At 30.6% G+C, this 14,846-nt stretch overlaps 1 protein-coding gene across 1 annotated transcript; it reads right to left on the reverse strand.

Moving 5' to 3' along the window:
* Positions 1-14,601, reverse strand: LOC139494749 (very long chain fatty acid elongase 4-like). Its single transcript, XM_071282951.1, has 8 exons — positions 14,366-14,601; positions 12,614-12,675; positions 7,434-7,621; positions 6,567-6,647; positions 5,240-5,296; positions 1,945-2,059; positions 840-967; positions 1-207 (listed from the first exon to the last, which is right to left on the reverse strand). The coding sequence occupies exons 2-8, from the start codon at positions 12,666-12,668 to the stop codon at positions 31-33; spliced, it is 801 nt and encodes a 266-aa protein (XP_071139052.1). The 5' UTR covers positions 12,669-12,675; positions 14,366-14,601; the 3' UTR covers positions 1-30.
* Positions 14,602-14,846: the final 245 nt, after the last annotated feature.

Below are 14,846 nucleotides of genomic sequence, written 5' to 3' on the forward strand. Positions count from 1 at the left end.
TCATAATATTATAATATTTCATAAAATAACCTAATAAAATTTCTTCTTTTCTCGTTGTTTTTCTAAGTAGGAATGGTAATAAAAGTTTCCAAATAGTAAAATGAGTGTTATTGCATAAATGAACACAGCAACATTAAAGCCTTGAGGAAAGTCACAGTCAGTTATTAAATTATATCCAGTATGTATAACAAACGCCATAAACTGTGTCTGAAATAAGAAAATTTTCACGAATCTCAATACATCAAAATACTTATATGCCCACATTTTGAATTTATACGAACCTTGCACCACATCTTCCTATATCTACTTAATGATGTTATATGTTAACACTTTATTTTATTCTAATATCAGAAAATAATAATGTATATACTTTTCAGGTCATCATTTTATATTTACTTGTATACCAACAAACACAGTATTTTTTTTGTGTATTCAACTATAAAAGAAAATTAATTGTTCAATAGCTTCAACTTCAAACTTAATGTTCATCTTGTTATTACTGCCACATAAATTATGACATTTCCGTATGTTTTACAAGGATCTGACAACACAGTATCACTTTTTGTTATGTCCTTTTAATTATCACATCAGCCAATAAAATTTCAGTCTGAACATTTTTGAAGATTTGACCTTCGGGATGTAATGTCTTTAAAACAGAAAATTGAAAGGTGCGCTTTCAGTTTCAATTTTCTAAGCAAAGCTTAAGCACATACTCTATTATTATCATAGATTCTTTTCATAATATATTATGTCCCCCTTTAAAACAATAGACTTATCTTGAAAACATTGCCAAAGATAGAAAGAAATTATATCATCAAGATATTGCAGCAATTACTTACCAATTGAAGTTTTGTAAGGTATTTCTTCCACCAAAGATACTTTTGCATATGTGGTCCAAATACAGCAAGTCCATAGTAGGTATACATAAAGATATGTACAAAGGAATTTAGCATCCCAGTAAAGAAAGCTATGAAAAGTTAAAAAAAAATGAAAATACCATACTCAAAAGAAAATTCAAAACGAAAAGTATATAATCAAATGGAAAAATCAAAAGCTCACAGAGAGATATAGTTCACTGAATTGAAATATTATTGACGTAGATCGTCTACATGTTAATAAACAGATAATAAAAAAATCAGTGTAATAATTTATTTATCGATAGTTCATAAAATCATTTGTCAACTGAAAATAGCGAATGTTAAAAAGTATGGACATAAATGGGAAATTAATTATGAAAATGATAGGGAAAACTGCATTCGAAAAAGGCTTTTAAGATTGAATTGTTATTGTATTGTGACATGAAAACTAAAATAAAAGCTTTTGGTTTAAATTAATTAGGATTGCGAGTATCTTTTAGAAAAAAACATATCCCGTCGCATTTATACAATCATAAAAGCATCGTTAAAGTTCCTAAAATAACAGTATCCCAACATTAATTATGATTATGATAAGAATTGGGCTGCTCTTTTCCATAATGAAATATATTTTTTCAAAGTCGAATAATGTTCACCCCTTCAACGAACATGTGGCTCATAACGTTTGTAATATATCAGGGTATGTATCAAGACAAAACAAATGTTGTAACGGTAAGTTCCTGAATAACAAGCTTTATCACATATTTGTTACGAATACGTTGGGTTTTGCATATGCAATAATCTCAAATTTGCCCGAGGCAAAAAAGAGGTAATTGGTTATTGTGCCCTGATTCCAAATGACGTGACGTCATTGCGTACTTAACGACAAATTATAACACTTTTGTGAGAAGAAAGTTTAAGATTTCACCTGTTATGTTTCATTAATTTGTTATAATTGATTTTTTTCGCTCTATTCTGCATAACTTAAATATGTGATGAATAGATTATAACATGTCTTTATTTCCCAAGTAACTAATTGAGTTAGATTTTTCCATGAATAAAACTGTACCAATAAATCTCATATACTTACACTGTCCTCCTGCGACATATTTGACACCCATCCACCAATTCAATATCATTGTACAATGATGATACACGTGTAAGAATGAAACCTGATTAAACTTTTTACGTAATATGAAAAATACCTGTAGACAAAGACATAAAATTCTTATAAAAATATATTCTTGAAACAGAACATTAAATTCTGTTCATACGAAATCGTTTACTAGTAGCTTACTTTTCATAAGTGCTGTTTTATTCTGTATTGGTGCTTTCAAATTATTTTTTTATGAGTTTCGATATGCACGAAATGCATTGAAAATGGCCATTCCAATAAAAATATGTTAGCAACGTCTTATTCACGGATACAAATATATGTTCACGAATTGTACTAAAGCTAAAAATGACGTTAAAAAGTTACTGGTTGTTCTTTGTAGGTCCATTTATGTTTAAATACTCCTATTAATTGAACGTTTTAATGTTACAGACTTTTATTCTCTAGCGTACTTCTTCAAAAGTATTCCAACACACAAATTGAAATGTGTTTCATTAAAAAAAGAAGTAGAAACTGTATGATTGACTTTGACAAAACCGTAACTAACGTTGTCATAAACAACCATACATAGATCTAACATTGTAAAAAAAAGTTTAAAATATTGAAAAAAGCAGTATACAAGAACAGCATACATCTGCAACTCGACAAAAACACATAAGAAGAGAAAATAATGTTTCCCAGTAGTCAACACTTCGGTGTTGACATGAATATCAATAATGTGGTCATTTTTACAAATTTCCTGTTAACAAAACTTTGAAATTTTCGAAAACTAAGGATTTTCTTATCCCAGGCATAGATTACCTTAGCCGTATTTGGCACAACTTTTTGGAATTTTGGATCCTCAATGCTCTTCAACTTTTTACTTGTTTGGCTTAATAAATATTTTGATATGAGCGTCACTGATGAGTCTTATGTAGACGAAACGCGCGTCTGGCGTACTAAATTATAGTCCTGGTACCTTTGATAACTATTTCCAAAAAAACGCACACCACTTTATGACAATGAACCTTTAACGTTGAGAAAATTGACATGTACAAAAATGAAAAATATGACCTGCATAACTTTGAGCAGTTTCTAATGAAAAACATAATTGTTGTCGAATAATTTTTTTCATATTCTGAAAGAAAATCAACACCGTATAAATATGCATCATAATTGTGTGAGTGAGTAAGCATTAGAAGATGAATGATGCGAATCTGTACATGATAAACGGTGATCAAACCTTCCCGAGTCTTTATGTAGCTCATCAATATGTATTTACACGCTTATAATTCATTACCTCATATCATCAATGTCACGAACTTATTGCCCTAGGTTATTGATAGCAAAAAGTAAAATCACAAAAATACTGAACTCCAAACGAAATTAGAAAAAAAGAAAGTCCCTATTAATCGAATGGCAATGGTTTTAAAGCTAGCTAAATCAATGCATACAGTATGTACACTGAAGAGATTTTTCCTGCCGAACTGACTTTAAATAACTAATTCCAACAATAAGACTGTCCTTTCCTTGATCTTGATGCAATGTATTTATATCTTTAACGGGAAGCTTAATACAAACATCAATGATAAAAGAGATAATTTTTCATTTCCTATTGTTAATTATCAATTTTTAGATGGTGACGTTCCCTTGTCAACATTTTACGGTGTTTATATATCTCAACTTGTTCGATTCGCTCGTTTAGTAACAACGTATTTGATTTCAACGAAAGAAATCTCTGTATTACTGAAAAATTATTACACCAGAGTTTTCGATATCACAAACTAGTCAAGACATTTACTACTAAATATTATGATCGGTACAAGGACGTCATTCGTAAACATAATTCAATATGAAGACATCTTATACGTTTAGGTATTTCACATCCAATATTTTATGGTAATATTCCTTACAAAGTACAAAATTGTCGGCATTCACCTCAAAAACTAACCAAACCTTCATTCAGATCTAGTGACGATACTGTTGTCATGTCATTAAGATTGCATATTTTGGTATTAATATCGAATTTCTCATATGGTCTTTGCATCGGAAATGAAACACAATTATTCTAAAACCAGTTGTTGGTATGATACGGGTTATGTCCTTCACATATATTTTATGATGGCATGATACAAAATACCTAACGTGAGGGATTGTACTTGATTTTCGTATGATGAAAACATAATCTTTCAATCAGTTGAATTGAGGTCTGGAGCTTGCATGTCAGTTACTGCTAGTAGTCCTTTGTTAATTTATGTATCATTGTCATTTTGCTTAGTTTCTTTTGTTTCCTATTCTACCATCGGACTCAGATTCTTTTAAACTGAGTTTTACTATGCGTATTGCTATGTGGTTCTTTATTCTACATTTGCTAGTGGTGTAGGGGATGGTTGAGATCTCACAAAATATGTTAAACCCCGCTGCAGTTTTGCGCCTGTCCCAAGTCAGATGCCTCTGGCCTTTGTTAGTTTTGTATGTTTTTTCTAATTTTAATTCATTTATATGTTTTGGATTTTAGTGTGACGTCCATTTTCACTGAAATAGTACAGTTTTGTTAAGAGGCCGGCTGAGGACCAACTCCCTAGCGGGTTTTTCTCTCTGCGTTGAAGAGCCGTTGGTGGACTTCGGTTGTTGTCTCTCTGACATATTCCACATTTCTATCCTCAATTTTATAACTAATATACCTAGTCACTACGCACAGAGGTTTCAATGAGAAACCAATAATCAGTCAGTAAATCATAACCGTCGGTAATCTGGCACAACAGCGTAATCAGACATTTCACAAGTTTAATTTGCTTTCTTGGTTCTTTATTTGTTGATTGTTTAACATGATTGTAAAAGACTAGAACAATATTCAACATAACCCCAATAGGAAGATTCTGTAGATGGTCGACCGGGGAGCAGAACGAGAATTTGCCACCACAAGACAGAGGAAATGACTGTCTTGCTATAACAAACTTCTTTACTTGTAAAGGTGTTTTGACTGCAGAGAGCGTGACACGCTCCTTACCATGCATCGGATTTACCTGTTCTCATTTAGAGCCAACGTGGCTGTGTATCTATACAGCTAACAAACTAGACAAACGGACTCCTATTTCGCTAGCCTCACTTGCTGAACGGAAAAGTCCAAGATTTAAGTACATGTAGGGTAAATTTCCGACTTGCTTTATGTGATTTTTTAAATCAATCGCTTTTTGTAGCACTAGATCTTGCAACTGTGGTAAAGCATTCAATTGTAGTAGGTAAAAATAGTAATTACTTTTAATGTTAAGCGGGTTGGAATCTGACTTACCGTATCTAAAAGTTCTATAACCTTCGAGAAAAAGAACCACCAACAAACCTTCGCCATCTGCACGTAAAAAAATAACAAAATCATTATACTCTAATTGCCGGAAATAAAATAAAACGTATAAATACATTAAAACAGTTGAATGATCGTTAGTGTAGAACAGTTAATAATAACAGAATCATTTAAATTTAACAGATATATATATACATGTATATATATTGTGTTTCCATTTATTGTTTTTTTTATCTAAATTTAATTCGTTCGAAATATGAAGTAGCATCTTATGCTTATATTATTAATAACTTAATCTAAGATAGCAATACACACTTTGGTTTCGCATTTTGGCCCCGGTGGATTTTTCAAATATAAAAGTTATTGTGTAATAAAATAATTTTTTAGACAGCTGAGTACTAATTTGATGGTTTATAAGAACATCAAGATTATTTTTTACAGTTTGTATGGGCTATTTTCTGTTTGAATCTCGTATTTTCATAGGTCGACCGGACATCGGTCCAGAAATTAATGTAATTTTCACAAACATTTTTTCCAAACGAAGTTTTTGACGCAATTTTACAAACACATGAGACATATGATTTTCATTGGATTTACTGAAAGATATGTGTAAACCGTTTCTGAAAAGGTATAATTACCTCAAGCGATTGAAATTCTACTTTTAGACAAATTTTGGGCAAATATCTTTTCCCCCCTTTTTGCAATATTTTATAGCAAATAAATACAGATTGTTGCCATGGATACACCAAAAGAATTATATTTTACCATTTTAAATACTAGATATAAAATTTATGGAAGATTCTGATAACATATATATGCACATTTATGACACAAATAGTAAGCTGTACATTGCAAGAAAGCAATGAAAAGGGGATGGTAAATATTTTTAGAGCAAATTTTGATTTTTTTCCTAACTGTTTATTGCTACCTAATGCCACAAAATATTTCACATGCTATATATTCTTGATTATTTTACGAAATTATTAAATTTAGTTGATCTCCAACTCTGAAACCTAATTAACGGCGAAATCTTACTGAAGGTAATGAAAAATTGTGTGTTATGCAACGCTGTATATATAAAGGAGTTTCAATAAACCTTCATGCACTGAAATCGGATTTGACAATGCAGTTGTATGATGTGTATAATAAGTTGACTACACTTTTGCAAGTGATTTCCTTGGTGCTTTTCTCTAATCACCATGGAAAAATTGTACAACTGTTCTTTATAAGGATTGGCAGGTCTTGATTTTATTATGAAACATTTATCTATCTAAAAACTAAAGACGTATAATAGTATATTTAATATCAAAGAACTTACTCTGATGGCCAAGGGACTTTCTGAATAATCCACTGGCTGACAAAGGTAACTATAATTTGACAGTAATGAAACAGTAAGAAACTGAAATAGAAAAATAAATATTATGCATCTAATATTTTGTTTTTATTCAAAACCATAATAGAAAGTAATACTGAAAGTAATTTTGAAGACGGAAACGATGATAGAAAAGAAAATAAACTGTTGGTGACCTTCTGCTGTTGTCTGTTCTATGGCCGGGTTGTTGTCTCTTTGACACATTCCCTATTTCCATTCCCAATTTTATCTTCCTCTCCTTCATCGCCTCTCCAAAAAAATAAAACTACAGAAAGAGCGAGGAAGAGTTCAATACAATAGTTTTATAACTAATCTAAATAATTTCAAAATAATGAACATACACTAAGTGTTGTTGTTTCAAGATAATAGATTGTTACTTTCATAGAATTTAGTCTGAATTATTACGTCATCATTTTGATGTTGTGTGTCGTTATTTGTCGACAAAGATTATTGTTATTTTAATATAACTTGTTTTAATAGCAGAAATAAAGATGTCTAAGTATTTTAATATATTTATACCAATTATCATCATTTACAAGATATAGTGTCGACTTCTCTACATGGGTTGTTTTCATACAAAATCAAAATATACGATGGAATCAAATGATTCGATTTAAGCCAATAAAAAGATCATCATTTATAACTTTGATTTTGACATTTGTTAAGGAACTTTTCGTTTTGAATTTTCGTATTTTTGTTATTTTACTAATAGGAATTGAAAACCTACTAAACATATTTTATATTGAAAAAGTTTAAAGTATAACAACGCAAATTGGTGTAAATGTAAAGAATTAAATGAAATAAAACAGGTACCTCTAAAAACATGTAAATTGATAATCCAACTAAAATAAAGTTGTATGGGATTAGAACTGCTTTCAGATTTAATGGTTGTACATTTTTCATAACTCTAGGACTGACAAGCACAACGAAAATGTACGAAACAAATAATATCATTATTGGAACGGGGCTCTGCATAAGGAACCATTCCCCTACTCTAGGATCTGAAATTAAAAAAGTTTCAAAAGTGATTTAAAGTGTTAAACAATCTGTCAATATTTTTTGATAAAATAAAATGAAAAAAATGAGTTTTATGCATCTTGCAACGGACATATGGTTAATACACCGAGTGAAAAAATCCTCTACTTATTATGGTTTCGACCAGTGCAAAATGTATTTACCATTAATTTTACACCATCCGTAGCAAGCGCTTAAATTCTAATCAGGCTCTGTAAATCAGATGCCCTTTATACATGTAACAAACTCATCACATCCTTCAGTATGAGGCGCCGTTTTACTATTTAATACTTATTTTCTGATATCAAAAAATGATTTTCTGATATCAAAAATTCTATTTTTTGATATCAGGAATTCGATTTCTTGATATCAGGAAATAAAGCATATTTTCTGATATCAAAAATTCGAATTCCTGATATCAAAAATTCATTTCTTGATATCAGGAAATCGATTTTTTGATATCAGAAATTCGAATTTTTGATATCAGAAAATATAAATTATTTTTTTATATCAAGAAATAGATTTTCTGATATCAAAAAATGATTTTGTGATATCAAAAAATCGAATTTCTGATATCAAAAAATCATTTTCTGATATCAGAAAATAAGAAATAAATGAATAAAAGACGGCTCCCTGTGCGTCAATAAAAGCATTCAAACTCAGCCATGAGCCCAAACATCAGGAAATATGTGAAATAATGTTTCCGGGTATACCAATTATTATTGGGTCCTACTAAAAAGCGCCCGGGAGCGCCCGGGTGAAGAAAAGGCGCCTGGGAAAAAGAAAAAACGCCCGGGGGGGGGGGGGGGGGAAGGGGGGGATAGAAAAAAAAGCGGCCGGGGAAAATATATAGAAATTGCGTTGGCATGAGACAACTTTGTGTCGATGAAACATTTGATTTTTTTAAAATTTTAGACAAGTATTTTGCAAATTCGGATTATAGACATTTGTAATAAAGCACAAAAACAAGTATGAATGTTTCAATTTAAACAATAATATATGAATACTATTTCGAAAGACAAATAATAATGGATCACAGCTTATGCTGAAGATTTATATAATGTTAGACATCAAAAGACACGTTTTTCAAAAACGATATCAAAATGATAAATGCTAAAACAACTTAAAATTCACAGATTTATATTAATTTTATAAAATTAAAAGAGCTGCACATTATTTAAGAACGATAGAAGTGACACGCACATGTATATTAGCATCAGCAAATAAAACAATTATACTATGCATGTTAAAAGCAGGTGTTTGGTATAAAACAAATTCTTAGTGACAGGCATGTTGAATCCCTTCCACGATCTTCCAATGTCAATTCAAGTGTGTTTAATAAAATACAAAACTTTGAAAAGTTGTCACCATGCAGTTGCGAATATTAGACTCGGGCACTGATTTTTTTTAATAACGAAGCATATGTTTTGATCGAGGACAATATCATTCATGATTTTTCTATTTCCTCTTGTTTATATTTACGGCTTACTTACTTGTATACAATTTTGAAGTCCAAAATGTAAAAGTGCAACAACACTATCTTCACTCTTTAGACAAAACAAGCAATGATTTTTTTATTTTTTTTATTCATTTATTGTTATAAGATATTATTATTTTCTTTTCCCGGTCGCTTTATTTTCTCCCCCGGGCGCTATTTCTTTTCTCCGGGCGATATTTGTCATTTTAATTATGGCAAAGGGTCCATTGTAACAAAAACAAAATGCTTATACATTTCAAGTTTTATAAAGATGATTTAGACTTTAAAGTCTCTAGAAAACTAAACAATATTTGAAACTGAGTACACAATTCGAGTCCGATGCACAACAAGACAATATATTGAAGATATTTGAAATCATTATGAAATATAACACAGTATTTACTTTTGCGACGAACAATCCCAATCGAAAGAATTAGTCGACCTTAGAATTAACTAAATACTGGAAAATGTTTAACAAAACTTGACTTATCGAAAACAAATAATGATGTATTCAAGATTTAGATACGATGGCTTGATGATATATTCAGGTTCAACTGACGTAATACACGATCTTTTCGCCTTATATATCTAATGCAATACATGTACCTACCTAAATTGAACATACTAATATTCTCAAAACGAATTGTGCCTTTCTTGACTGTCGTGTAATACAAATTTGAAAGACCAACGCTTTCAAAATAAAGGTATTTTAGAAATGAAAACGTACATCAAGCCTACATAAATTTTTCAATACTTCATAGTAAAGGCTCATATAAAACAAATGTAATTTAAATGATATATAATTGCATTGCATGTATGTTTCATTTATATGATATGTTATTTTGAATGGCTAACAGCAATCTCGCGTCCTTCTGAAATTAACTTTCATTACACAATGAAATGTACCATTCGTGATGACCCGAACTCCCACAATAAAGTGCACATGTAAATTAAAGAAAAACTTGACAGAAATCGTGTTTTCATTATCCTAGCTAAATATGTGATTATAATATCGAATGCTTCTTTTTGTAATTCGTAGGGTTGTAAAAGCTTTGACCGTGCGCACATTTTTAGAAGGAAGGGCTTCCGCACTGCATACACAATGTACTTCGGTCAACGCTTTTATACCCCAATGAATTTATAAAAAGGAGCATTCAATTCTTAAATACAAGGCCATAGGCGGATCTAGATGGCCCGGTCACACATCATGGCAAGAATTTGGTTGTTTATAATTGGGAATAACTGAAGCATTACTGTAGTGGGCCTTTTTTATGGCAGTCAGTGGGCCCCCTATTTTAAAACTTTCTCGATCCGCCACTGAAGGCGCAGTATAATAGATGCTATAGCAGTCTTTAAAAAAATGTCACGTAAATAGACGAAATACAAGAAATGTTTGTTGCTATTGGCTTTGAACTAGCTGTAAGTAGGTGAGAATGCTTTCCGAACTGTATTTTTCTTCTTCTTGGTATTGTTATACTGCCACGTCCAGTCTGTGTTTTTTTTGTTAGCTGTTTTTGTTCGTTGTATCGATCTGATGAATAAAGACCATTTCAACTGATTTTTATATATAAAAAAGATGTGGTATGATTGCCGATGAGACAACTCTCCACACGAGATCAAATAAAATAGAAATTAACAACTATAGGCCACTGTACAGCCTTCAACAATGAGCAAAGCCCATTCTGCATAGACAGCTATAAAAGACCCCGAAATGACAATGCAAAACAATTTAAACGAGAAAACTAACGGCCTAATTTATGTAAAAAAAATGAACGAAAAGCAGATATGTTACACATACACAAACGACAACCACTGAATTACAAGCTCCTGGCTTGGGACAAGCACATACATACAGAATGGTGGTGGTGTTTAATATGTCAGTGGGATCCCAACCCTCCCCTAACCTAGGATATGGATGTAACAGTACAACATAAGAACGAACTATAAAAATCCGTTGAAAAAGGCTTAACTCATCAGATAAATACAAGTACAAATACTACACAGAGTGGACGTGGCCGGATACTTCTATATCCAATCAACAAAAAGACAATAATATTCAGTTTGCTTTGAATTTACTGATAACAAAATCAATATTAATACCAATAAAAACATAAATTGTTTGTTCTTACAGTATGTTATGACAAAAACACCAGTGTCCCAGGCCGCCACAATTTTTAAGTGTCTGTCCCACGTAAGAAGCCTGTAAGGATATACAATTGTCGTTGGTTCGTGTCTGTCATATTTGTTTTTCGTATTTTTCTTGTTATAAATTAGGCCGTTAGCTTTCTTAATAAATCTTTTCATATTTTTCATGCCGGGACATTTTATAGCCCACTTTACGGTATTGGGTTTTCTCATTATTAAAGACCGAGCGATTGCCTATAATTTCGTATATCCACTTCATTTTATTTGGCTTTGGTGGATACTTGTCTCAATGGCAATAATAACACATCTCCTGATTTTTATATACTAAACAGAACTAATTGACTTACTAAATTCGCAACATCATCAACTGAAAAAAAAACCTTAGAAAACGATATTACCAAATACTTGGGCTTAAATTCACAAAAACCTAGTTGAACAAATCTGTTTTAGAGGAAACTAACAATTGCTTATAAAAGAAACTGGAACGTACAATTGCTTTTCAATGAAGAAATACAATTGTTGACTATAAAAAAAATATGTGAGATACACAATCATACAAAATTTCTTATAACTAATGAAGCCAAACTTTGTAATATTCTTTCCTTAAACAAGACCGAAACACTATACCAAATGTTAGGATTCATGGGTGAGCTCGGAGGCTTTTATTGATACACAGGGGACAATCATTGATATTTTTCTTATTTTCTGGTATCAAAAAATCATTTTTTGATATCAGGAATTCAAATTTTTGATATCAAAAAATCATTTTCTGATATCAAAACATGTATTTCTTGATATCAAATAATCATCCGTATTATTTGATATCAGAAAATATATTTCTTGATATCATAAAATGGATTTCTTGATATCAAAAAATGATTTTCTGATATCAAAAATTCGAATTATTGATATCAAGAAATAAAGATTATTTTCTGATATCAAGAAATCGAATTTCTGATATCAAAAAATGGATTTCTTGATATCAAAAAATTGAATTCTTGATATCAAGAAATATTTTTTGATATCAAAAAATATTTTCTGATATCAGAAATTCAATTTTTTGATATCAGAAAATAAGGAATAAATAGTAAAACGGCGCCTCATACTTCAGTCAATCTCATTGATAGAATCGTAGATTATCATAGACATATTATACTACAGTACAATGTTCTACTGCTTACATGATTATGCCATTCTTACTGTGTTCTTGCTTGTATGTAACTACCTTTGTGTCTTATGAATAAGGCAGTTGCCATTTTTCCGGCTAAGATTTTCATAATATCTTTTTAAAAATATCAAAATTATTTTTTTGAACTGATGGTGTACGTTAAATTTCTATAATTAAAGCTACACTTACCTCCTCTCTTAAGAAAGTCTGTATAAAATGTCTTGGCATCTTCGGAGAATGACATCTTATATCTAAAAGGAATGCTAGCGTTTAATGTTTAATGTGTTACATTTTAACGTTGTGTTTCTGTTGTGTCGTTTGTTTTCTCTTATATTTGATTTTGAATTAGCATTGCTATAAGACTTGTCACGGTACTTTTCTATCCCAAATTCATGTATTTAGTTTTGATGTTATATTTGTTATTCTAATCGGATTTTGTCTAATGCTTAGTTCGTTTCTGTTTGTGTTACATTTTAATGTTGTGTTTCTGTTGTGTCGTTGTTCTCCTTTTATATTTAATGCGTTTCCCTCAGTTTTAGTTTGTAACCCGGATTTGTTTTTTTCTATCGATTTATGAGTTTCGAACAGGGTATACTACTGTTGTCTTTATTTAGAAATCTTTATCGTCGCATAGACATCTTAGCGAAAAAAATAATAGAGTATACATGTTCTTGCATAATATCCTTTTCCAATCAAAGGCGGTTTTTCTCATTTTCAAGATACATTTATTTCAACCGGTAGAACATGTCTAAAATGTGTAACGTAAGCACGTTCTGATAAAATAGTACTTCTTAGGGCTAAGCTTTAAATGAATTTATGAAAGGAGAAAATAGATAATTACAAAAAAAAATGGTATTCATTTTAACCTATTCCATAAAATATAATTCTTAATTGTTTGGACGAAAATAACAAAAATACTGAACTAAAAAATTCAAAACGGAAAACAATATTATTCATACATATATGTTTAACATATGCTGCGTTAGTTTGTATATAGTTAATATGTATATGTGTTTTAAGAGAATCAAGTATTCATTCATTTATACATCATTTGACGGGTATCCTCTGACTGAAGTATTAATGTGAAGCAAATAAATATGGATAAAAGGAGAGACCCCGGAAGCTGACGAATATTTGTAAAAAACTGAGGATGAAATAAAATCATTTACTACAATTTTGCAATGTTGACTTCTTTTCAAAATTGTTTGCATTTAAACGAATCGTTATATCAAGTTTACAAAACAAGTTGATTTGCTTTGTGTGAATGTAAATGATTAAAATTTAATAAAAAAAAAAAAGGCTTTATAAATTGTGTGCGTCCTAAATGTTATGAAATAAGAAGATATGTTATGTTTTTTGTGGGGTTCGTGTTGTTTATTCTTTAGTTTTCTATGTTGTGTCGTATGTACTATTGTTTTTCTGTTTGTCTTTTTTATTTTTAGCCATGGCGTTGTCAGTTTGTTTTAGATTTATGAGTTTGACTGTCCCTTTGGTATCTTTCGTCCCTCTTTTATGATAGCAATGACACAACTGTGTACTAGAAAACGAATGGCGTGATGTAAGCTACTATAGCATGATTTACAATGAATTAACAATATAACTTTGGACAACGATGGTACTTTACTACTTTTACTCTAGGTACTTTATATATAAGAACTGTATCCGATAAATTTCTTACATATGACAATTGACCCATGTTGAAAACCTCAAGGATGTATATCATCAATTTTAAAAATTAAATATTGTTACCGTGAATATATGTTCTGAATTCTGTAGATTTCATCTTTTTATCTTACCATAAATATACATCTGCATAAAATTTCTTTCTTTTCAAAACTTTCAATATAAAATATGATTTGTCACCGAAGTGTTTAATAATTGAATGATATCCACACAATTGTTTTATTCAAAACACGTGTTTGTATTATTTGGTATACTCACGTTTCAAGTTATCGATGCTGATACGGTTCTGTTGTTTACTGTCAGTGTGTTGATCGTAAGCTGTATGCAATGCGCTTGGAAAATGTAGCAGTTGAACTCTAATGTCTCATACACACTTCTGTTAATTTTATTGATATAATAACCTACATTTTGTACTATTGAATTCAGGTTGTTATGTACTAGGTTGTGTACAAAGTCGACACAAATGAAACATTGATAACATGAAAAGGTAAACAAACATAAAAAGGGAGATAACTCCAGGTAGAAAGTGTAACATAGTCATAGGTAGAATGTATAAATTTTATTTTTATCGTGGTGTACTCGAGTACATTTGTCATACTATTTTCAAATACACTGGACCATTTTTTTTGTATTCCATCTGTGTTATTATGCTACAGGCAACTATATAGAATATGAAATTAATATATGATAGTTTTTTTAATATTCATATTTTTTCATATTCAAACTAAATTTAGTATCA

The sequence above is a fragment of the Mytilus edulis genome, chromosome 1 (genome assembly GCF_963676685.1).
Source record: "Mytilus edulis chromosome 1, xbMytEdul2.2, whole genome shotgun sequence".
NCBI lineage: Eukaryota > Metazoa > Mollusca > Bivalvia > Mytilida > Mytilidae > Mytilus > Mytilus edulis.